Source organism: Polyodon spathula, chromosome 7 (genome assembly GCF_017654505.1).
Source record: "Polyodon spathula isolate WHYD16114869_AA chromosome 7, ASM1765450v1, whole genome shotgun sequence".
Lineage (NCBI taxonomy): Eukaryota > Metazoa > Chordata > Actinopteri > Acipenseriformes > Polyodontidae > Polyodon > Polyodon spathula.
This window is the reverse complement of record NC_054540.1, coordinates 54,420,987-54,447,201: the sequence shown is the minus strand read 5'-3', so window position 1 is coordinate 54,447,201 and position 26,215 is coordinate 54,420,987. Positions and strand designations below refer to the sequence as shown.

The 26,215-nt window shown below is 42.5% G+C and overlaps 1 protein-coding gene across 5 annotated transcripts in view; it reads right to left on the bottom strand.

The window, feature by feature from the left end:
* Positions 1–23,654, bottom strand: part of bcorl1 (BCL6 corepressor-like 1) — a 28,741-nt gene extending 5,087 nt beyond the window's left edge. The window contains exons 1-8 of one of the 5 annotated variants that reach the window (XM_041255893.1): positions 14,906–15,005; positions 14,393–14,515; positions 9,726–9,837; positions 7,482–7,575; positions 4,235–6,919; positions 3,535–3,661; positions 1,868–2,278; positions 744–997 (exon numbers count right to left, since the gene is read on the bottom strand). In XM_041255893.1, coding sequence (XP_041111827.1) covers positions 744–997; positions 1,868–2,278; positions 3,535–3,661; positions 4,235–6,919; positions 7,482–7,575; positions 9,726–9,811 — 3,657 coding nt within the window. In that variant the 5' untranslated portion in view covers positions 9,812–9,837; positions 14,393–14,515; positions 14,906–15,005. Of the gene's footprint in view, positions 1–743; positions 998–1,867; positions 2,279–3,534; positions 3,662–4,234; positions 6,920–7,481; positions 7,576–9,725; positions 9,838–14,392; positions 14,516–14,905; positions 15,006–23,466 lie in introns of those variants that run through there. The other 4 variants (XM_041255892.1, XM_041255891.1, XM_041255895.1 and 1 more) reach the window with 4 other exon arrangements.
* Between the last annotated feature and the right edge of the window lie 2,561 nt (positions 23,655–26,215).

The window sequence follows — 26,215 nt, the reverse complement described above, 5'->3', positions numbered from 1 at the left end:
TCATTTTGGAGAAATCAGACCTCCCACAAGCAGATGATCCCCTCCCACTGGACAATACTCACTGTTATCTCTGGATGTCTACAATAAAGCTACAGCCATACTCAAAATATCATTTCCCTATGATTCAAGTCTTGTGGGACACCACGGAAGCGTGTTGTAATCTCCTACAGTGTGGGAAGTAGAATGCTTTGTTTTACAGCCCTTTCAACATTAACCTTTAATGGAAACTTTTGAAAAACAACAAATCAATCATATTAATGATATTATTATCATTATCAAATGAATGCCCTTAGCAAGCTTCATTACATTTGGAAAAGCGTTTCTCTACACCTAGATGCAATTTTGCTTTTAAAATGTTGATTTATTACAAAAGTTTAACATTATAAAAGGTAAATGCAAGTTTTGAATCAAAAACAAAAAAGTTACTGTGCATTTAACTACATGGAGATACAACGTGTAACGTTCAACTAACAAGAGTGCTGTTCTTATATTCTCCACTAGAGGCCAGTGCAGCTCTACTCATTAAAACTCTTCTTGCTTGAAACTATTTGCAAAGTCGGCTTGTTCAAAGGGGAGTGCCCCCTTCCTACATTTCAAGTATAACATTTAAGGTGTCAAACGTGCACTGCAGTCAGACACACCCTGTGATTAAAACAGGCACTTAAAGCAAAAACATCTAATCATTTCTTTGTCATGCTGCTTCTGCAGCAACACATGCTCTCCTTTACAATGGCGGGCCCTACCTTTTTCTCCTCTGCATCACCCAAGTGCTTTGTTTTGCACTTTCGTTTTCCCAAAGGCTTTTCCGTCTGCTCCTTCCCAGTGATACCGCAGTGATGCTCTGGCTGCCTGCACTGGGGGCTGGAAGACTGGGAAAGTCTCCGCAGGGATCCAGAGCGAGTGTTGAAGTCGCTCCCGAGACTGGGATCCGGGCTGGAACACTTACAGGACAGAGCCGAGCTGCGTTGGGAACATGCAGGCAGCGGAGTCCTCAAATCTAGTGCAGAAAGAACAAGAGATGTACATGTTTCTGATCAAAAGAACACAATTGAATTGGGAACACAAGACCAAAAGGAGCAATCAAATGAGTACAAAAAAACCATCAGATCCACTACTGTTGGGCTTTCAGCAATGTTATTGCTTTGTGTCATGAACTATTCCCAGGTCCTCTGAAGCGTTGTTGTTGTGTCACCTGAAAGCCAGCTTTGTATTTTAATTCCCCGAATGATGGAAGTTTAAAGTATCATTTTTGTTCAGCTGCTGCTTTTATTTGTGACACCTGTGTCCTGCTAGGATACCCTGGGGAACAAGACTGCTTCATTGCCACTAATAAAGATCTTATCACAAATACATAATTTGGTTCTACAAGCGTGAGACTTCATTATGTAGCAACGTGTCCAACTACGTCTGCAACAGTGGCATCACCAGAACAGAAACATAATCCATGCCAGAAATCTAGCCTTACAAAAGAAAAAAAAAATCAGCATAATTTACAATAAAAAATGTGTCTGTGGGGACAGGGGAAGGGACACTATTGTGAATAGTGCAATCAAACTAGGCTTTTTCTGTGAGCTCAATTAGTCACGCCTAATCATCATAATAAAATAACTAGACTGCTCCGGTGCGCTGACATTAGGCTACAACAACCTGGAATTGTTCAAACAGCTATTCAATGGGAGTACTACTGTCATCCCTCTTGTACTGTTCAGTCCAGAAGTTACCCGAATTTTTAAAACTGGAAAAACTAAAATTAAAATAATTTGCTGGTAAGTTCTTTATGCACCCAGTCTGGTTTGCTGAAAAAGTGAGTATACTGTAGGCTTGGTGAACAGTGACTTCACAAGCCCTCTGTCTGGTTCTAGTGTACCTGCTCGCCCTGCTCGCCCCGCTCGCCGGGTCGTGACGGCACCCTGCTCAGCCTCCTCCTGTCCTGTCTGATCCCGGTAGGTGATGTACTCCCCGTTCTGGTATTTGCGGTTCCTGCGCCTCTTCCTCTTCTTCCTGGCAGGACTTTCCTCTGCGCTCTCGTACCCCACCCCTGCCTGCTCCAGCCCCGCCGCGCTGGCTCGAGGTCTGCCCCTGGCTGCTCGCGGGCGCTCCGGTGGCTTGCGTGGGTGGGGGGTGAGGGGTGAGGGGCTCCTGGGGTCTTTGTGAGCCATGGTCCGCCGGCCACGCCTCAGCTTGGGGGTGGTCTCCACGGGCAGCCCTTCCTTAGCTGGCCAGTCATGCACATCTTTCTGCAAAGTGCGATCATGGTCCTCGTTCCCTGGACAGCCACCTGGAGTCACACCGAAAACGAAGGATGATAATCTGATACATGGTTGATAATGGTCAAAAATGAGTTATGGTAATAATCTGTAGTGGTTTGCTGATAATGCAGCTCTGATCTCTGTGGATTTGCCATTGCACAGCAATGTTTAATAAAGCACAGCAAACCATGGTAAATGCATTGTATAATCATGGGAAAAGCATGGGAAAAAAACTGCAAAATTGCAATGGAATTGCCATGATCCTAGACCTCAAACGTTAATACACACGCACGCACAAGCACTTTACATTGTGACCCAAAGAGCAACAATCATGCTATACAGTCCCTTTCACAGCCACTGTCCACACACAGCACCGCTACGTAACTGGTGCATTTTTTCCAGGAGAACCTTCCATGCACAAATTCAAGCCCCAGGGTCTTTTTTAATTTACAGGTACTGCCAGAATGATCGGGCTGAAAGGAGAAGCTGTCTTTCATTATGTGTTGCTAAAATCCAGCACAATAGGCTGCTAAGGTGTAATCCACTTTCTAATACGAGAGCCAGCAAACCTGAAAGAAACTTCAGGGAAGGAAACCAGTGGGGATGCTTCTCTGCAATAACAGCATTAATAGATACCTTGAGGTATTATTTACTGTCATTATGTGGGAACCTATAGTAATATTAACACTTGCATGCCCACATCTGTACAGCCCAATAACACGCAACTGAACTTCTCGCAGCAAAATGCAATATTTAAAACATACACAAAGCAGCAAATATATAAAACTGACAAATTGCAAATGAGCTGTCGCTGCATAAAACGCTACTGCCGTGAAATATATATGATTATAGAATATATACTAATTCAGCTGCAACATGAGAATTATGGAAACAAGTGAACTTGAATATAAACGTATTTTAAAAGCAAAGGTTAAATAGTTAAGTGTGTATTATATTCATTCTCTGTCGAGAAATCTATCCCACGTACAAAAATACATATATAATTGAAACACACAGCTGGGGAACGGCAGGGGAGACTGAAAGCATTTATCAGCATCCTTGAACAGTTTACCACTACACTAGACTCATCGTTATTCCTCCTTACTGAAGCATTGCCTGTAAACTCATCACTCGACCGGCAACTCAGACTTTCAGGAAACAAGAACAGTCAAAGCGTGGATACACACAGCAAGCACGGTCCACATTGTGAAGCCAACAGTTGTTTTATATGAGAACCAGCAGATTCTACCTGAATTCTACCTGCTGCTTCAGACCTGTGCCCTACCTGTGTCCTTCAGTGATGTAGATCCCAGCTTTGGCATTCTCCCCCGTCTCCTCCTTTTCCTCTTCACTTCTTCAGTTTGTGCTTCCCCCACACTCTCCTCCAAAGCAGACGCCCTCCTCTTCCTTCGCTGCAAGCACAAACAGCACCCGCCACAGAAACGGGTGAGCCATCAACAGCACAGGACCTGGACTGAACTGCCACACGTGCAGGAAAGAGCAGTCTGCAATGCAACTCTGAAACATATTTCCCAGTAGAAATTCCTCTGTACTTCATACAGGCCATCAGTACTCAATTCACACACTTATTTTGGTATGACTGTAGGGATGGAAACTAGACTCTCTTTGCATAGCAGTTTGAGCCATTCCTGGTTTTACTACAAAATTAGTCATGCCTGATCTTAATAATGGAAAAAATAGACAGCTCAGGTGAGCCTACATTAGGCTACAGTAACCTGGAATTGTTCAAACTGTTATTCAAGGGGAGCACTACTGTCACCTTGTGCATGTAATCTCGAAACACACACAGGTCTATGAACAAAATAAGAAATAAATGCCTTTCCACTGTATCTTCTATTACATGCATCTGTAGCCTAACTCATTTAACCCCACCCCAAAGTCCTGATTACTGTAGTGCATATCTAATGAGAAGTGCAAAGGCAAAAGGCTTCAATGTATTGCAATAATCAATACCAGAACGGTACCTTCTTTACAGGAGGATCCTTTTCAATGGTATCGCTTGCCTCCTCTTTTTTTTGGATGCACTTTCTTTTCTTCTTCTCCAAGGCGGGTGGATGTTCTGCCTGCTTTTTCAATGCGGGTCCTTTCTTTTTGCCAACTGTTCCCTTTACCTTCGCTGGCTTCCTGGGCTCTTTGGTTTCATTTTTCTTCTCCTCTTCGGCAGCAGCAGCGCACTGCTCCTTCAAGATGGATAAAGCAATCCCTTCCAGCTTCATGCTGGGAGACAGACCCTTCGACTTCTGATCCTCCTCTCTCACCCCCAACTCTTCAAGCTCTTGGAGGCTTTGAGATTCGCCAACAGCAGTCTCCTTCTTGCTACAGCTGTCCGGAGTCAGGTCACTCGATCTACAGACAGCTAAGCCCTCGTCCACAAGTTTGGGGTCAACTTTACCTTCCCTGAACAGATGTCCTGGGGTACTATTTGAAGTATGTCCTTTATCTCGTTTGAGTTCGGTCAGTCTCTCATCACATTTAGGATCTCCTTTCTCTGCTTTGGGATCCAAATGCGCTATGCTTGCTTCTCTAGATCTGGTCTGGTTTTCAGTGCTGGAGGCTGCAGGTTTTTTGGAGTCTGAAGTCATCTGCTTGCAATCATCCCCACAAGCAGCCACTGTCATCTCCATTGATTTCCTTTTAACTATGGACTCCAGGTTAGACAAGGGGGTCCTGACTTTCTTCCCCTTCTCTTCCGCTCCTTGGTGGGAATGTAAGGGAGCAGTGAGACGAGGAGTGCTTTGCAAAAGGATGTTTTCACTGCTGCTGGCCACCCTGTCCTTAAGACTTCCAGGGATGGGGTTTGTCTGTGCCGAGGAGATGCAAGCGCTAGGCAGCAGTGCTGGCTGCTGGAGCACAGGTCTGTCTTCAGGGGCTGGCATTGAGCCCAGAGATTTGTCGTTAGTTAGTTTGTAATGAGGGTATAAAGCAGTGGGAACCGATAAGGCTATCGGAGATGCATCGTTGGATGGACTCGGCCCGTTGCCTGCTGGAAAAACATTGCTGTTGGGGCTCCTGGAGACCAACCTTTGGGGGGCATCTTTGGTCACATGGGAGGTCTTCCTTCCCCCGCATGCCAAGGTCATCTTCTCTCCTTGGTCGACGATGGAGATGGTTTCTTGTTTTGCGATGCTAAGGAGATCATCCACAAAAGCACTTTTGCCGTCTTTGCCCCGCAAGGTGGAAGCCAGGACTGGGTTAGCCACCCCTACATAAGTTCCTGGTACAGTACCGATGGAGCTCTGTAGAGGGTTCTTAGCCCAGGATCCAGAGGCTTCCAGTGTCTGGGAAGCCAGACGGTCACCAGACGTCTTTGGAAGAGCACCACCGTTTCTTAAGAAGTCCGGAAAGACCACAAAAGGAGGTGTTACACCCAAACTGGCGGTGTGGCTTTGAGGTAATCGTTTCACAATTGCGGAATTGCTCCTGCCCCCCTCTGCTGGGGTCAGCACTGGCATTGGCGGGGTCTTCTGAAGGTCTTTTGGGGTCTTCGAACGCTTGGACTTGGCAGACAAGTCAAGAGGCAGGTCCGTGACTTCAGGTGGAGGAACAACTGTCTGTTCCTCAAGACGGGGTGGAGATTTCAACTGAGTATAGGCCAGGGAGGGCTTATCAACACAGTGTTGTAGGGACCTGTGTTCTACATGGCTCGGCAGGCTGGTGTAAGCCGGCAGGCTGGTCAAAGCGTGGGTGCTGGTAGGGCGGTAGCAGACCGGAGAATTAGGAGACAGAGGAAGAGGCGGGGGAGCAGAAGCCAACATGGGCTGCTTCAAAGAAAGAGTTACAGATGATGCCACAGAAACAGGAGGGGAGTAGAACTCTGTGCCAGGTTTGGAATGCTTGCTGCTAGATGCAGAGCTGGAGGGAGAGCAGCTACACAGAGGCTTGTCATTACTGGAAGGGGATTTGGGATTGACAGAGAGGGTTCTGCTCACAGAGAAATGGTAAGGATAGGAACGCAGCTGCGTCGTCATGCTGGGACTTGAGCTGTGGTGCTGTCGGTCTAAAATGAACTGGGATGCTGTTGCTTCTCTTAACGCTGCTATGGGGCTCAAAGTGGCAGGCAGTGTTACCTTACACAGAGGGGGTACATAGTTTGTAGATGGCAGAAAGGCCAGAGGTTGGCCTTGGTTAAAAATGGAAGGGCACTGAAATGCTGGTGGAAGATTCACCAATGGCTGGGCTTGGGCTGCTGGTAGATTCATTCTCTTTGCAGGGTTGGCTGCACTCAAGCTAGGGTTCAGAGACAAAGCCGGACAGTCCACATTCCGACCGGGCCAGGGCTGCCCTGGAAAGGATGCAACTCCATCCAAGCTTGGTGTGGGAGCTTCAGCTTTCTGGTAAAGTGCTCTGTTGACAGGGGAGCGATAAGTTGATGAGGTGCAGTTCTGTAGCTGGACAGGGCGGGCTTCAGGAAACGTTGTTAACCTGCTGCCCTTGTGAATTACATCTGGACTTCTGGAGTCCCGAGAGCTCTCCGGCTCCAGCTGTTGGCTCGATGGATCTGAGGGTGTGGCCTGCTTCTCCTGTGTGAGCTCTGAGGATGGGGTGTCTGGTGGTGGGTCCCCAGTGATGCTCTCCGGAACCTCTGTAGAAGCACTGACTTCTTTATTAACAGTGCTTCCATCACCATTGTTCATCCGAGTGGAGTCATCCTAGAAGAGAGAGAGAGACAGAAAATACTTATTCAGATGCTTGTATTCCTATTACACCACCAATAAATCTTGTCCTAAATCAGCTTTTGAATTTAATAGAAAATTGAAATATGCTAAAGGCGGAGCTCCTGAGTGGCGCATCCGGTAAAGGAGCTCCGCGTGGAGTGCAGGATGCGCCCTATAGCCTGTATGATGCCAGTTCAAGTCCAGGCTATTCCATTGCCAACCATGGACGGGAGTTCCCAGGGGGTGGCACATAATTGGCCAAGCGCCGAGGGGGGGGGGTCAGGTCAGTCAGGGTGTCCTCGGTTTTTCAAAACTAAAATACTTATACCATTTTAACTTAACCACTGGAATATTTTAAGAGAAGGAAGTATTTTTCCCTGACCCTTTTTGTTGTATAAGCTGAAATGCCAGTGGACACTTTGCTAGTACAGTATCATTAGTTTGTAATTGTGCCATGCTGTTTGCAAAAGCATATTAGGTATGATAAGCATAGTCTACCTTTGGAACATACAGTTTAAAAAGCTCCAAAAGGAGAGTCCAGTTTCCTGTGCGTTACCTGCGTAAGAGTGCTGGTAACACAACATTCCTTCACAACTGTTCGCTGTGAGGCTGTGTTAGTTGAATCCTCTTCTGTGAAGGACGCTCTCCTGCTGATTAAAGACAACACATTATACAGGGCTACTGATTTTCCATGATTGTGGAATCGTGGAATTAAGCATTTTGGGAATGGAATTTTGCAGTGCTGTCTTTTTCTCCTTGCAAATTTAGTTAATTCATCATGTGACCATTCTGATGTCATTTGATTGCTCATGTACGAGTCAATACCATTCAAAGATCATAGTGCCGGTTGTAAACATGGAGAGAAGAAGAAAGCAAAAAAGAGGCAACAAAAAATGGCAAAGCACTGCATTCTTCTATGCTGAAAAACTTAGATTCAAGGTGCTGAAGGTTGGGCTTTCCTGAAGTAAATGAGCTAAATTAATTGTGTATTTCACTATTGCTTAGTTTATTTATTCCCACTCTACCTGCATTTAATAAAGCTATAATTAGCAATGTTAAACCATGACTGTTTTTTTTTTTAATTAAATGATATTACCGGACCATGAAGAAAGGAGCTCAAAGCTATCTTTCTAGCTATACATTCCTTAAAGGAAATGGATCGCTTTACTGTTTAAAGGATGTGGTCACTACACTACACACTGTTTCATAAAGGCAGAATTAGAAACAATCGGGAGGATTAATTCTGCATTTACATTAAAAGGGGCGTTTTTTAAATTACAATCAGGAGACACACAGCAGTGAACCTGTGGAGCAACACGCCTTTTTTATCAAAGTGCCTCATATTTTCTCCTTGTTATTGTAATGCCAGGGTTACTCTCACATGACATTGCTGGGCTGTTAAAACTGTCTCATATTGTTATTGTAATGCTAGCAATAAGCTAAACAGGTCTTTTCAAAACCCCTTTATCTGTAGGCTGAACTACAGTGTCGGTGGAAGACTGTATATCCGATTCTCACAACAGTGCGGGACATTTGTTTCTTGAACTGTTTTAATATAAGTACGTTTCCCTGCTTACTTTAAAGCCAGCAATGAGCCAAATTATGTTTATAAACATTCTGACATGGAAGTGTCTTCAGTTGCTTTACTTTGCTATTACAGCAACAAGAGGTAAATCTTGGCTTTAATACAAAAAATAAAATAAAATAAAAATGCAGTAATATTTATTAATATACTTATTTTAACTATCAACATTATATTTATGTTCAAATGCCATGTTTAATTATTAATAAATTGATAAAAAAAAAAGTGGGAAAAAAATGGAAGAAACTGAATTTGCTATTCCCCTAAACATTTGAGCTCACACTGTAAGTGCAACACCAAGTGTGCGTTTTAACCATTGTTACAAACTTATTCTTGCAAATTGTAGACGTCATCTGCAGCCTGTATACTGCCACCTCTTTTCAAATGTTTAAAGTGTTGATGTCTACTTTCAGCACCCCCTGGGCCACTGCTGCGCTTTCTATTTCAAATGATTCAGGAAAACCTAATCAGTTTCTATTCTGATCTTGTTAGCGGATGAGAATCCTGCGGATTCCTCCCCGAGATGAGCAACTAGCAGCTTTTGAGTGTTGGTGTGGATCAGGGCTGAGGTGCCTTGTTTTGCAGGAAACTAATTGCACAGAAACTGGCTTTGCTTAGGGACCCTTGTCACACTGCACCTAGCATTGCCACTGGCTCAAATGTGAAAAAGGAGAGGGAAGGGGAAAGGGGAAATATGCTAAATTCATAATGGACATAGAAATATTGAAGCCCTCTCACACACCATTTTACCTTGTTTTGAGTGTACTGGGATTTCAACCCTAGACCTAACTCACTATGATCTCCCACTTAGGATATTTCTTCCTAAAACTTTTTTAATAAAACTATTCTTTAGCAATTAGCTAGATATAAATACAGGACAGAGTAATCAATTAATATAAAAAAACAAACAAAATGACAGAAATACTGAAAGAAGCTTAACAAATTCTAAGATAAATGTTTTGCCTACCTGTCTTTCTCAAGACATGTTTCTCAATAAAGTTTCTTCTAGTTCTATTACAGCACACTGTGTAGGACACCAAAATGCACCCACATCCTGTGCACACGGTAGCTCATTTGGGACAGTCTGAAGAACTTTTATGAGTGAATGTTTCAAGAGTGTTCTGATTTTCTGTATGCACTTAGGGGGCTTGGTCCCAGACCTCTAAATCTACACTGGATGACCCCCCCCACCCCCCCCCAACAGGCTCCTAACCTCACCTTTCCTCGTTGATCCCACACATCCGGATGTGATCGTTGCTGACCCAGTCGTGCACACTGCTGCAGAGTGGAGGAGCCGAGACCATGGCAGACAGGCTGAGCACCGTGCAGTCTGAAACACAGAGCACAGGGAGCCCTCAGCATTACATTCTGAGCACTGTGCAGTCTGAAACACAGAGCACATGGAGCCCTCAGCATTACATTCTGAGCACTGTGCAGTCTGAAACACAGAGCACATGGAGCCCTCAGCATTACATTCTGAGCACCGTGCAGTCTGAAACACAGAGCACATGGGTCTCAGCATTACATTCTGAGCACCGTGCAGTCTGAAACACAGAGCACATGGAGCCCTCAGCATTACATTCTGAGCACCGTGCAGTCTGAAACACAGAGCACATGGAGCCCTCAGCATTACATTCTGAGCACCGTGCAGTCTGAAACACAGAGCACATGGAGTCTCTGAGCATTCAGCATTACATTCTGAGCACCGTGCAGTCTGAAACACAGAGCACATGGGTCTCAGCATTACATTCTGAGCACCGTGCAGTCTGAAAAACACAGAGCACATGGGTCTCAGCATTACATTCTGAGCACCGTGCAGTCTGAAACACAGAGCACATGGAGCCCTCAGCATTACATTCTGAGCACCGTGCAGTCTGAAACACAGAGCACATGGAGCCCTCAGCATTACATTCTGAGCACCGTGCAGTCTGAAACACAGAGCACATGGGTCTCAGCATTACATTCTGAGCACCGTGCAGTCTGAAACACAGAGCACATGGGCCCTCAGCATTACATTCTGAGCACCACGCAGTCTGAAACACAGAGCACATGGGTCTCAGCATTACATTCTGAGCACCGTGCAGTCTGAAACACAGAGCACATGGGTCTCAGCATTACATTCTGAGCACCGTGCAGTCTGAAACACAGAGCACATGGAGCCCTCAGCATTACATTCTGAGCACCGTGCAGTCTGAAACACAGAGCACATGGGTCTCAGCATTACATTCTGAGCACCGTGCAGTCTGAAACACAGAGCACATGGGTCTCAGCATTACATTCTGAGCACCGTGCAGTCTGAAACACAGAGCACATGGGTCTCAGCATTACATTCTGAGCACCGTGCAGTCTGAAACACAGAGCACATGGGTCTCAGCATTACATTCTGAGCACCGTGCAGTCTGAAACACAGAGCACATGGGTCTCAGCATTACATTCTGAGCACTGTGCAGTCTGAAACACAGAGCACATGGGTCTCAGCATTACATTCTGAGCACTGTGCAGTCTGAAACACAGAGCACATGGGTCTCAGCATTACATTCTGAGCACCGTGCAGTCTGAAACACAGAGCACATTCTGAGCACCGTGCAGTCTGAAACACAGAGCACATGGGTCTCAGCATTACATTCTGAGCACCGTGCAGTCTGAAACACAGAGCACATGGGTCTCAGCATTACATTCTGAGCACTGTGCAGTCTGAAACACAGAGCACATGGGTCTCAGCATTACATTCTGAGCACTGTGCAGTCTGAAACACAGAGCACATGGGTCTCAGCATTACATTCTGAGCACTGTGCAGTCTGAAACACAGAGCACATGGGTCTCAGCATTACATTCTGAGCACTGTGCAGTCTGAAACACAGAGCACATGGGTCTCAGCATTACATTCTGAGCACCGTGCAGTCTGAAACACAGAGCACATGGGTCTCAGCATTACATTCTGAGCACCGTGCAGTCTGAAACACAGAGCACATGGGTCTCAGCATTACATTCTGAGCGCTGTGCAGTCTGAAACACAGAGCACATGGGTCTCAGCATTACATTCTGAGCACCGTGCAGTCTGAAACACAGAGCACATGGGTCTCAGCATTACATTCTGAGCACCGTGCAGTCTGAAACACAGAGCACATGGGTCTCAGCATTACATTCTGAGCACTGTGCAGTCTGAAACACAGAGCACATGGGTCTCAGCATTACATTCTGAGCACCGTGCAGTCTGAAACACAGAGCACATGGGTCTCAGCATTACATTCTGAGCACCGTGCAGTCTGAAACACAGAGCACATGGAGCCCTCAGCATTACATTCTGAGCACCGTGCAGTCTGAAACACAGAGCACATGGGTCTCAGCATTACATAGCACTGTGCAGTCACAGAGCACATGGGTCTCAGCATTACATTCTGAGCACCGTGCAGTCTGAAACACAGAGCACATGGGTCTCAGCATTACATTCTGAGCACCGTGCAGTCTGAAACACAGAGCACATGGAGCCCTCAGCATTACATTCTGAGCACTGTGCAGTCTGAAACACAGAGCACATGGGTCTCAGCATTACATTCTGAGCACTGTGCAGTCTGAAACACAGAGCACATGGGTCTCAGCATTACATTCTGAGCACTGTGCAGTCTGAAACACAGAGCACATGGGTCTCAGCATTACATTCTGAGCACCGTGCAGTCTGAAACACAGAGCACATGGGTCTCAGCATTACATTCTGAGCACTGTGCAGTCTGAAACACAGAGCACATGGGTCTCAGCATTACATTCTGAGCACCACGCAGTCTGAAACACAGAGCACATGGGTCTCAGCATTACATTCTGAGCACTGTGCAGTCTGAAACACAGAGCACATGGGTCTCAGCATTACATTCTGAGCACTGTGCAGTCTGAAACACAGAGCACATGGGTCTCAGCATTACATTCTGAGCACTGTGCAGTCTGAAACACAGAGCACATGGGTCTCAGCATTACATTCTGAGCACTGTGCAGTCTGAAACACAGAGCACATGGGTCTCAGCATTACATTCTGAGCACCGTGCAGTCTGAAACACAGAGCACATGGGTCTCAGCATTACATTCTGAGCACTGTGCAGTCTGAAACACAGAGCACATGGGTCTCAGCATTACATTCTGAGCACTGTGCAGTCTGAAACACAGAGCACATGGGTCTCAGCATTACATTCTGAGCACCGTGCAGTCTGAAACACAGAGCACATGGGTCTCAGCATTACATTCTGAGCACTGTGCAGTCTGAAACACAGAGCACATGGGTCTCAGCATTACATTCTGAGCACTGTGCAGTCTGAAACACAGAGCACATGGGTCTCAGCATTACATTCTGAGCACTGTGCAGTCTGAAACACAGAGCACATGGGTCTCAGCATTACATTCTGAGCACTGTGCAGTCTGAAACACAGAGCACATGGGTCTCAGCATTACATTCTGAGCACTGTGCAGTCTGAAACACAGAGCACATGGGTCTCAGCATTACATTCTGAGCACTGTGCAGTCTGAAACACAGAGCACATGGGTCTCAGCATTACATTCTGAGCACTGTGCAGTCTGAAACACAGAGCACATGGAGCCCTCCGCATTACATTCTGAGCACCGCGCAGTCTGAAACACAGAGCACATGGGTCTCAGCATTACATTCACACTCAAGTTTACATTTAAACACTGTCACGGGCAATGAAGAGGCTCTGTTTGACAGATTGTGAGGTAAGGAAAATGTTAAGAGCTTGTGAAATGACAGGTAATGGGTTTTATTTAATGAATATTAGATATTATTAGTAATATATATTATCCCAACATATGCTAACATTTCACTGTGCCCATGACATCACTCTCAGCTGATGTCAATGACATTGAATGTGTGCTACAAACAAAGACTACAGATTGTGTGCATATCAAAAACAAAGCAAGCAAAGTCTCCGATTTGAAAACTGCATTGTCCCCAAACAAGCCCTGCACCGGGAAACGCATTTTGAACCAGGATGCTTAAAAGCTGACGACGTTGGAATTCAGCAGTATTCCTAGTCAGAACTGCGAAATATGAGCCACTGGTGTGAAGCAGGTGGAACTATAAACAGCAGATACTCAGAAACAGTCTTCAGTTAGGAGTAAACACCAGCATGTATCAGGAAAGCGATGTCTCGGTATAATCAACTGGATGATTAAGCGCATGAGTAGATAATCATTTTCAACCAACAACTAACCAAGCTGCACGCCCATTTAAATACTCGGTTGATCACAGTAATATTTCATGAAACAAAGAACGTTCAAATGAATATCTTCAAGCAGCAGAGTTCAGTCGCATTTGGTACAGTAATAATCTAACTGAGAAGTTACCACAACCTACCAAAACCAACCCAGACGGTGAGTTTTGTTTTGTTTATTTGAATGTGTCTCACTGTGACAACTGCGTTTTATATTTAGTGAGGTTACGAGCCTACTTCCTTTTCCCTGATTACTTTAAACCAGTTTCTAATAAATGATGATGTGTTTTGTTTTTGTTTGTTTTTTTTAATAATAAACTAAGACACAAATTAACTGCACAAGTACGTTACGGTCTGTGGCTGTTTTTAAAAGGAACTGGAGTCCCGGTCAGATTCGTTTGTTGTTTATCTTAAGACTTTCTGTGAACACATACACTTGAAACAAAAGCCGTGAAGCCATTTACACTTCAGCTCTGGTGCCTGTCAAAAGCCGTTTTTGTAACCTCACACAGCGTTCATAACTGCACCGTCTGTACTAACAGCATCAAACCCAACAGCACTGGCACAGAACACATTTATGAGTCTCAAATAAAAACAGAAGCTGGGACAAGTACAGCCCCCTTATATCAACTAATCGCTTTGTTTCAGAAAAAAACATAAACATAAGTTTACCTCTTTGAATATTTTAAATACTCCCGACTGGTGCATGCAGAAGTCCCTTTTCAGAGAATTCAGGAGTATGGAGCATAACGCGGAAGAGTTCCAGTCACGATGCAAAAGTCAACTTCGTACAGCCTGTTAATAAAGGCATTACATCTCTCAAATGTAGCCTATTCAAAATAACACCGCACAAGCGAATTAAATTAAACCGATCCCTGCGCAGCAAAGTCATCCAGGCTCCGACTGGACTGGCTAGAGCATTGCTTGAAAACATTTTGAAATATGTTAATTTAATATAAATCCAGAAAAACAGCACAACCTGACAACCACAGCCTCGTCCTCTGGGTTTCTAATATGATGGTAAAAATACTCCGGATCGAACAGATTCACGTCGACTTGAGTCTAGCTAGCGCTGACTAAATTCGTAGCTTAACAATTTATTTAAAAATGCATCAACAAACACATTTTCGCCGGTCTGATTTGGTTTTACACAAAATGACATTAAATGGAGAGTTAATTGCGTACCCCTTCGATGAGGTTCGGTTTAGTTATCGAATATCGTCCGTTTTTCGGTTCCGAAAGTCCAAAGGGGTTTCGTCAAGGCACTCCGTGCCGTATCTCTTCTCTGATGGGAGAGAGGGACAGATGGAAAGAGAAGCGTCTGGGACTTGTAGTGTTTCAGTCCCCACGCCCCTTTAGTGAGAAGTGGAATTAGGGAGGAGTAGGGACTACGCGCCCCAGCATGCACCGCAGGAAAACAGCCGCTCAAGGGGAAAGGCGATCGCAACGGTGCGCTAAACTGAAAAAGCTCAAGCAGCAAAGTGAAAACAGAGATCAGAGAAAAAAAATACCCGTGCGCTTGTTTGTGTGAAATAACAAATACAAAAACAACGGATTGATTAAAAATGTTTCACCGGCAGCGTAAGCAGACACATTAAAGTGAGTTTAAAGTAGATAAGGAACAACACCAACCTTCAGCATTACGGCACAATAAAAGGGTGACAGAATGTCCTGACATGTTTGTCAATGCAGAATGCGTGCTTTAATTGCAGTCCTAAATACCGTCCATTTCAGAGAAAATAAACATATACATATGTATGACACAAAGCAAAACGTGTCACAGTGTTGCAATCAAAGAAAACATGAAACAGGACTATAATGAGGCTTCTTTTATGTTTTTTGTTTTCGTTTACCTAAGTCGAGTCAAATTAAAACCTTATAATAAACATATTAAAATGGTTATACCGCATTATTCTTCCTATATTCTCCATACAAGTTTTCCCATGCCCTCTGCTGAAGGTTACTTTGAAATAGTGTCTTAATTCTTAACCTTGATGAATTTAAAACAGGACACGACCCATGCATTGAATAGTCGCTTATACTGGTGTATGCCATCACCGAACGACAGACAATGTGTAGCCGAATATACGCAGACGTGTACTCTCACAAAATATAAAACTTGCAATTAGGAGAAAAAAATGCGGTGAGAGAATCAGCGTTTTTCTTGCAGCTGTACATCACACGTCTTTTCTTGTCCCGTATTGCCGGCTTAACCATATAACGTAATACTTTGACGAGCTATAACTGTAGCGCCCTGTATTCGCACGGCATTGCCGGTATTTAATTGTCTTGCAAACAATGTGTCAATCAAATTACCAAAATGCCTGACTTCGAATAAAAAAATAATGCGACTAATGGGAAAACTGGAACAACATGTTTCCATTCTAGCGAAGCACAACAAAAATGTTTATTTCTATATTTTTAAAGCCAAAGCTACATTCGGTTGCCGCTGCATGGAATATTTAATACCATCCGCTACCGGCCAAGTCATGTGAGCTGAACTAACCCAGCGTAGCGACAAAGGCGTGCACCGTGTACGAGAGAGAGATGTGCAGAATGTTAGGGGGAAAATGCCTCCGATTTCTGCAGTTATTGCTCGATGCTTCTGGGCTTTTTTTCTTATGATACATTTCACTCTGATCAACTGTAAATCCTGATGTACTTTACCTAAACAGAGTTTGATGGAAACTATTTTTTAATTCTTTAATATATATATATATATATATATATATATATATAATATATTATATATATATATATATATATATATATATAAATTTGACCAAAATTGGTGACTATAAATTTTTTATACGCATACGCTAAAATGACTGCGTAATTATAAATTACATGTACCCGTGCAGTGTACACATTTCCATTATAGTACTGTATTATATTGATATTTTGACCGCATAAACTAAAGCCATTTACGACGTTTTAACCTGTAAGATTGACATGTCTTTAGAGACCCACGGAGAAAAGGGAACTGTTCCAATGGAATACGAAATCGAAGCGTCAATGAAAAAGAACACGTATATTACCCATTCGAGAAATATAGAGCAAATACATTACACACAGCGTCGCAATTAGAATACCGTTCCTGCAGAACTACAATCAAAATCCTCTGAGAAATAAAAGATCCTTCATATTATTTTGTGAACGGTATACAGCAGCTCCCTATTTAGTATACTGTAATGCTCAACAGAACTCTTACAGTTAAAAGAAAATATGCATCTTTATACTTTAGTATCTGATGGGGGGGGGCATATTAAAGATAAATAATTAACACGTGACTCCATTCCCTAAATACACCCAAATAAGAATGCCATTTAAAACCTGCTATGATCAACGTCTGTTTTCCTGTTCTAATTTAGATGGTCACAACAGAATGACTTCCAGCAACATCCTACAAATTGACAGCATGGTTTTCAAAATGGGAACAATGAGAATGCAGCATGACTTTAGCAATAATTGCAAGGTTAACAACATGCATTTTGTAGCTTGAATGAGATTGCAAAATAGTGCAGCAAGTAACCCAGTTCTCATGTGTGCAGTGATGCAACCAATGCTATTGTGTAAGAAGAGCACTGTTTTGTTGCAGTTCTTCCTTTGCTTGTCAGCTGTCATCACACAGGCCCTTCAGATGGGTCATCCCAGAGAACAATGCTTTGGTCAACAATGCTAGTCATGCTCTTTAATTAGCTTTTTTTTTTTATCTACACCCTTTAAATTGCTTTATTTTAAAGTTTTATGGCATGGGATTAATGTGTGATTACAGCCAGCCTTGAAATCCCTCAGTAATACAACTTTAAATTACCGGTAAGTAATTTTCTAGCAGTTTACAGTCTATAAACTAGACTGACACTGAACATGTACAAGGCATGAGGTCTGTATATATATATATATATAGAGAGAGAGAGAGAGAGAGAGAGAGAGAGAGAGAGAGAGAGAGAGAGAGAGAGAGAGAGAGAGAGAGAGAGAGAGAGAGAGAGAGAGAGAGAGAAATAGAGATAGATAGATAGATATGGAGACAACTAGGTAGATGATGGTGTAACCCAACATTGTCTTTCACTGACCTATATTGCTCACAAATCTGTGCAAATCCCATGTTCAACCTGAAATGCATGCTTGCTAGGGTGTTTTTTCATCACATTTCAAGTGGTTGTGTAAAAAGACAGGATTGTTCAAGCTTGCTTTGACACTGCAAAGAGTGTAAGTCTCCAATATGCACAAGTAACATAGGCTGTTGTAGCCAGCAATCTGTTACCAGCTTTTATACATAATATACGGCAGGCATAGGCAACTACACTCCCAGGGCGGGGAGATTCTGCATCAGGGTTAAACGGTATAATGAATAAATGAACTACTTTAGACCTGGCCTGGACAGAGGGTTAATTGTTTCAATTAAACAATTAAAAACTGGGTTGGAACAAAGACTAGGTAAGGAAAGGTCAGAGTTGCCCAACACTGAGATACAGTTAAAAAAAACGCTATTTATTAACCCCGTTGTTACCATCTACATATAAATACAAAGCCCACTCAGTCAGTCCCTTTTAATCAAGATCTCCCTCTATATGAACCAGCTCTAGTCAGAGCATTTTATTTTATACATTTGCTTGTTATTAAGGGATTTAATGGATACATCACATTAATGCAGAACACACCCAAAACCATACCTGTTATTTAAAAACAGTAGACTGACAGTACTGAATTTCCTTATTGGCGCTTTGCTTTGCAATCCAGAACAACACCAACAAGCATTTATCTAGAGCGCACATGAAAAAGCAAACAGTGAAATGGCAAACCCAATGGGCCACAACAACACAAAAATCCTGTGATGGCGCTGCTACACAACAGTCGACCAACCGCTGTACATAAAGTCAAATGCACCTTAGCTACAGTACTGCACTAATCTACCTGAACAACTAGTTGCTTGGCAATGCCCATGGGAGTGCCATGCAATTCATGTCCTGTATATACTGTCCATAAAAAAAAGCATAACCCTATGGCATATCAGAATTCTAGACAGTGCACACCTAACACACAATAAAGCAGACAACCTTGCATAATTATAAGAAAGACTTTGTTAAAAAAAATGTCCCTCTAAGTTATGCTTGTTCATGTGTGCCACGATTGTAGCAATTCACAATTAAAACTCTGCAGAAGACTGAGTGCATTAATAATAGGTAGAACCGTTTGCACGATCCAAATTAAGAGGACATGGCTGGCTCTGATTTTAAAGAGCAATATTTGAAAAGGACATACCAAAGACCAATATACTTTCCAAAATGCCACTTTCCAAAAATGACACCTAACAGTCTACTAATGCAATCTCACTCCTAGTGCTTATTGCAACTAAGAGGAAGAAGAGGTGGTCCCAGTCTGTTTGGCAAAGTAAGTTTGCTGCTTTTGCTACACTTCAATGGGAAAAATAGGCAAACTCAGTTAGTTTGCACACAGGGCATTGACCTTTGTAGCGCCATGAATGGAAGTGAAGCTTCCAGGATATTTTTGTGCAGTTTGGTCAAAAAACGTCACATGGAACAACATGGACAGTGAAAGAAGGGGGATATGTTTAGAAATTTGGCTGCCAAAAAGCCAGACAGAACTTGACAAAGAGAATCCAGCTCCTGTACTTTCCTCTAGTGCTTATCATTAATTGATCAATAGCGATAAAAAAAAACAATCGCCCAATCACTGCCATCTTAAAAAGAGACCAAGATGCATTGCAGGCAGTGTAAACAGCCAAACCATTCATCATAAAAAACAAAGCAAGTTCACTTGCAAAGCCCAGTGTGAACACAAATGAACTCAGTCCTGAAAGAAAATATTTCACACCCATACAAACTAAATACATTTGCAAATCAAGCAAATTGATTCATTGCTTTAAACCAAAGGAACTGAGCTGAGACTGTACTGAATCCACTGCGAACACAATCTTAAAGGGACACATAGACCCTTGACTCAATACTGTATCAGGCAAAGAACTCACAATACAGATCACAATTTTAAATCAGAACATTTGCAAATGTTCTGTTCTGTGGTACCTGTATATTTTGCATTATTTAATTTTACATTGTAATATTGTAACGGTGTATCTCTTTTGTACCAATAGCCAAGGTGCTCAATAATTAAACATGTTTCTGTGGCAACAGTTACAAAGTGTCCACCTACAGCCACCTCTGCTGGTGCATATGCACCTACTGCTTTTCTGCACCACTAATTTCAGACCCAAGTACAAACCTTCAGGGGCCTGGAAGTATTTATACAGGTGTGACAGGTGCGTCCCTGTTTTGGGCGCACCTTGATCCCTTTAATGCAGCAGTCACATGAATAGACAGAAGACTGACAAGAGAGACAAGCGGACAGAAGGGCTGCTTTGCAAACAGCAGGAAGGGGGGGATCAATGTCACAAGAAGAGCACATGTGCAGCTGTATCTCCCTGGCCATCCTTAATGACATGTGCAGCAGTCACAGCCCCACATGCTGCATCAGTGAATTAATTATACTACACTTACCCTGGAGAAATATCCACATAAACCCACTTCCATGTATACAGGGGCTGGATCCGACACTCAGATTTAATGATGTACTCACTGCCCAAGTGGACCCTTTTGCCAGTTTTATGGAGGGGTTAAAATTTGTCTGGTTATTTGCTGTTTTCAGTCTGATGAATTAAGAGGCTATGTACTGCAAGGCTGTAACTGCCCCCCCCCCCCCCCCCCCCCCCCCCCCCACTCCCAAAAAAATACATTTAGATTCAGACTTATTGTTGCCTTGTCTTTGATTTAAAGAAAGCACTGGTAAACTGCTCATTATTAAAAATGCCCACTCCAGTGCCACGAAGTCAAGGGTCAAGAAAGTTCCTGGATCTACTGAATAAGACTTGTTTCAGAGTTCTGACTCCCAGCATCAAATCTGCAGTCTCCGTTTTCAAAGGCACTTGTGCCAGTATTCAAAAACAATGCAACAGTAGCCTATACTGAAATAGTAATAAAGGCTTTATGACAATTCAAAGAGCAACTGATTGCTAGTCGTTTATTGCACATGCAATGAAAACGCATGCATTTTCACATAATGGTCGTTACAGTAAGCTTGACTCAACTGATGGAAGACCTAGCTAAACAGCATTTTGCTTTACGTGCCCACGCAGAAAGCTAGCCCAGAACGCGCAATCCAAAACGGGAAATATGTTTTGCTAGGGTTTCAACTGGCCTGACACATGTTTGTCCTGTCCCCTTCTGGCGTCTCGTTTGGAAGGTTGTGCCCTCTGGTATTTTCGAGTGGTGTAAAAGCCGAATTTTGCCTCGACCCCTAGTTTTATAACTAACGTTCCTAATTACCATAGGCACGCAACACAGGCATAGCCCAGACATAACTCTTCATACAGACACCCACACACACACACTGCGCGACAGCGTTGTGCGAATTTAGCTTAACTCGCTAAGAGGCCCTGCTGGTTAGAATACGGTAAGAACCTCAATATTCAATGCAAGGGTTCGCCAGGTGGATTCTCAAAGCGTCGGTGTTTGGAGGGCCCGCGGCACAGCTCTTGCCTCAGATAATGCCTGCTCTCCCCGGGTGCAGTGCGGCCATTACATTAGCGTTGCAATTCCTCACACCTAGCTTAAGCACCAAATCCATTATGAAAACATTTCTTAAGCAGACTGTGACAGAAAAAGATATTTTTGTTGGAGTTGATTTAGATCATAATGTGACAGCGTACACCAAAAAAAAAAAAATCGTGATGTCTTAAATGTTTAATGAAAATGAAAGGAAGTTTACTACAGAGTGAGGCGGTGTGTGTTCTTATCTCCCAGTGACAGAAATGTCTGTGGCTTTTCTTTCACTTAAAAAGTGCTCTACATTTTTGATCGGAAGAAGTAGCATACGTCTCAATGCCTCGGTTTGCCCACCTTTTTAGAAAAAAGCAAGCAGATTGAAAAATAAACATTGTGAAAACGATGACCTATTTCTGCATTCGGCTTAGAAGTATAGCCTGCTAGTGTAACAGTGACGCAAAATCCAGCCTGTGGAAACAACCTTAATAAATCCATAGACAGGGGGTTTTACAGGGAACACGGCAAATGCTTCGTGAAGTACCTGGGTTGTTTTTACTGTCAATACAGGTGTGTGTAAAGAGGTTTATTTTATTTTATTTTATTTTATTTTTGTTTTAAATACAATAGCCCAACATTTGTAGTCGAAAAAGAGGTTGTCTATTTAAAAAGCAAAACAGAACACGATAAACAGTATTAACAGCCTCAATTAAGCATTTAGCTTAATCTATTTATAAAAGGCTGTATTTCGTAAATCGAATTAGATAAATAAAAAACGAGACAAAGAATATATAACAGCCTCATATATAGATAATTTCTATTATATATAATATATACTTCTATATATATATATATATAGATATATAATAATATATATTTAAAAAATATATCTGAATAGCACCGCACGCCTGTCTGCTGCCACAAAATAATGCATCGTATTCTGCTTATTTCACAGTCTAAATAAAGATCGTGGCGCAGCGGGTTATCCTCGAGATCGCTGACCGACAAAGAGCTCTCAGAATCCGGTTAGCGATCCCGACAGCTCCCGGCTGCCTGGAGCTCAAAATCGCCCTGCGGGGGTTACTGAGTCCCGAGACTCGTCTAGTCCTGGGGTATAGATCAAATTCAGGAGTACAGAGCGCGGGGCATAGGGTTTTAAACAGTCCTTGAAACAGTATAACACAAATCAAGAAACAAAATAAATACAGATACAAGCATGCCTATGTTTTTAAAATCGTCCTATCCCGGAAAGGGTTATATATATCTGCGTCTTTGGGGTTCCCATTTGCAAACATGGCAACATACCGTTAAAGACGCTTCCCTACACACAACTTGTTAAGAAATACTATTATGTTACTATATGCATATTCGCCTGTTTAATAATATTTACAATAAGATTAACGAGCAGACCTTTCACTGTCAAACATGTAGCCTGTATGAATGATGTGAGAGTGGAATGCCCAGCACAGCGCAGCCAGACATTTTTACAGACGATAATTCACTGCAGTAGTTCTCATTATAAAATGAATATAAATACACATTTTAAAATGCATAAATATGAGTCAGGTATACAAATTAATATTAGGTGAACTGCTGTTTCAACCTGAACGACCACTGTAGTAACTAACAATAACTACGCTGCCCCGTTTTACAACAATCGAACGTACTTTATTATTTACCAAGATATCCCATTATGGAACTTGGAGAGCTGTGTAGAATAATAGCTTCAAAATATTTCAGGGTGCTGGGTGGTGGTACAGATTTCAACCCACCCACACCGTCAGAGAGACAGTGCAACTCAGAAAAAGAGACACACTGCGCTTTCGAGAATCTAGCTTCTCTGTAAAACTTCTCGCTCCTCAAATGCGCCACATGCGTTGAATAAAAAATAAATAAATCCTTTTAAAACGCCACATTTAAAAAAAATAATAACACAACATGTTTGTGATTTATTTGTTTTCAAAACCTCGTACAAATGCAGGTAGCAAAAGAAAAGAAAAAACATCGCCGCTCTAATGTTTAAATACACAATACGACTGGGGGGGTTTCGCCGAGTTTAATTTTTTTTTTTTTTAAGTTTTAAGACTGGTTGTTACCCGCTCTCTCTTCTGCAATGCCTCTTTAAATGCCCCTAGCCAGCAGCGCCTCTCTTTTGTTATTAGCAATGGCAATCGTAGAGCACCGTCTTACCTTCCACACGAGCGAGATCAGAAAAGGTCTCCAGCGGGTCCGGATTTGGAACTGACACGGGGACAGAGGGCTGGATCTACGAGCTGCGCAAACTTCCGGTTCGGGGTTCCGATGCGCTTTTAAAGTAGAATGAATCCGGGGTGAGATTTGGGTTTCTCCCCGCGATGTTCCCACATTGCCAGTTTCAGACTGCAGCAGCTGGAGAGAAATCGCGCACGTCGGGTCCTAAAGCCTGCATGTTTCTGTCTGCAGGTGAATAACATACAGGTTGTGTTTGCCAGACCATACATTTTAAAAAAAAACATAGCTAGCACATAAACAGTCAAGCCCGTGCATTACTGCATCGATGTAAGTTCATACATAGAATACAACTTAGTTTAAAGGCACTTTTTTTTTTCCTTATGCTAACAAAAAATGCGGCCTTTATTTCTCCCTCAACTCTTTGCCCAACGTTTAAATACACTCGAGAAATACAGGTATTTATTTTATGAAGAAATACAGTTCAAAATTCGTGAAACTTTACATGCGACTCAGCTCAGTTTTTTTAAGTTATAGAATTGCCAAACCACGTACCACTATAGAGCCCTATTAACAAACACTTTAAAGATGTTTTGTTAAAATCCCATTTTGATTAATTAAAATATGTCTTCATTCCATTAAAACTATTTGAAACTGTTTAAGACACTTTAAAACAACCATTAAAGCAGCATGTATGTTCTGGTTTTACATTTAGAACCAAAATGTTAAATATATATATATATATATATATATATATATCTATATATATATATATATATTATATATATATATATATAATCACAGTAGTCAGCAGTAAGTTTGAGTACACCTGCTTGAAACCAGGTTTTTCATGATTATCTATGCTTTTAACTGTATAAACTTGTCTATAAACACTTAATATTTCATTATATGATACGTGTACTTATATAAGCTGATAATCATAATGTAATTTTTAAATGAAAATGTAATCTTGTCAATTTCAATGAAATGGTCACCCAAAGCAAGGGGATTTAAGTCTGAAGCCCAAGTCAGTTAAAAGTCTGAAATGTGTATAACACGGTGTTAGAACACTGGCCTAAGTATAAAAGTGTCTTTGTTAGATGTTCTCTGAGTTAACTAGCATGTTACCTATAATCTTTTGTCACCAATTATTGTTAACAGGTGAGGGTCCATGATTACTATAAATATAGGTAGCATAGGCACAAGTTTGTCATTCCTGAATGTAAGGGAGCAGAAAATGGCAAAATACGCTCAGTTAAGCAAAGAAAAAAGGTCAATCTTTAAGACAAATCACAAGAACTTTTTGAAGAAACTGGCACTCATGAGGACCGAACAAGGTCAGACAGGACAGATGGACCGATGAGTCAAAATTTGAAATATTTGGGTCCAACCGCCGAGTATTTGTAAGACGCAGAGAGAGTGAGAGCATGAGTTCTGCATGTGTGGTTCCCACTGTCAAGCATGGAGGAGGCAGAGTTGGTGATCTTTACCAAGTCCATGGCAAGCTCAACCAGCATGGCTATCATAGCATACTTCAGAGGCATGCCATTCCATCAGGATTACAGCTAGTTGGGCAGTCCTTCATTCTTCAGCCAGATAATGACCCGAAACACACCTCAAAGTTGTGCAAGAACTATCTGGCGAAGAAGGAAAGTGAAGGACAACTCAATCTAATCTCTCCAGACCTCAATCCCATAAAACTTGTATGGGACGAACAGGACAGAAGAGTCGAAGCAAAGCTACCCACAAGTGCCCAACATCTCTGGGAATTGCTGCAGAAGAGCTGGGAAGACATGTCGGGTGATTTCCTGCTGAAACTTGCTAACCGAATGCCTCGTGTTTGTGAGGCTTATTAAGGCAAAGGGTGGCTATTTTGAGGAATCCAAGGTTGAGGCAATTTTCAATTTTCTTGAACATTGCTTTGATACTCCTTATGTTTTGTATATTGTAAAATGTGTTTTCATTTTCAAGTATTTACAGAAACGTATACGATGTAAAACATTGTCAATTATGAAAAAAAACTAGTTTCCAGCAAGTGTCCAATAAGCGAACAATACCTCTAAACTATATGCGCAGTAAATTCACAGTAGCGTGCTGAATTCTAGATAACAATAATCCGACCTGAAGCCACGTGCCAGAAAGCAGTATTTCCGATTTCAGAATACAACATAAGCCTGTTGTTTGGGTCGGGCCAAAAATCTCTTTATTCTCACACATTATAAATAACTTTTGATGCATATGATGTTGATTGAGGGTGTATAATACATTGTGCCACGTTACACGACTTCAATAGAGAATCATGTGTTTCAGATTACAGACGATTTGAAATATACAGTACTTAACAAATATACATTTTTTTTCTGATACAATTTTAATCGGTGAGAAAGCAATAGGCTACCCACCCCATCTACACTGTATTTTGAAGAAAAATGAACGTATGTTTCTAAGAGATCAGTTGTTGGATAACCCTTGCCAGAAACCGCGCGCCCATTCACAATATAGGTAAACTGTGCCTGTCTCTCATTCAGCCCATGCGTTCTGCATTCTCTGACACTTTACAAATGACGTCAAGAGATACTGTAATGCGATAACACAATGGTGCATTATTATAGCAGGGCCGAGCTGAGACAATCACAGATTAGAATTCCTCTTGACAAGCGAAAGACTGACTCGTGCACGCGTTACATTCCTCTGCTGTCTTCTGTAAAACGGAAGACTGCAGCTCCTGTGA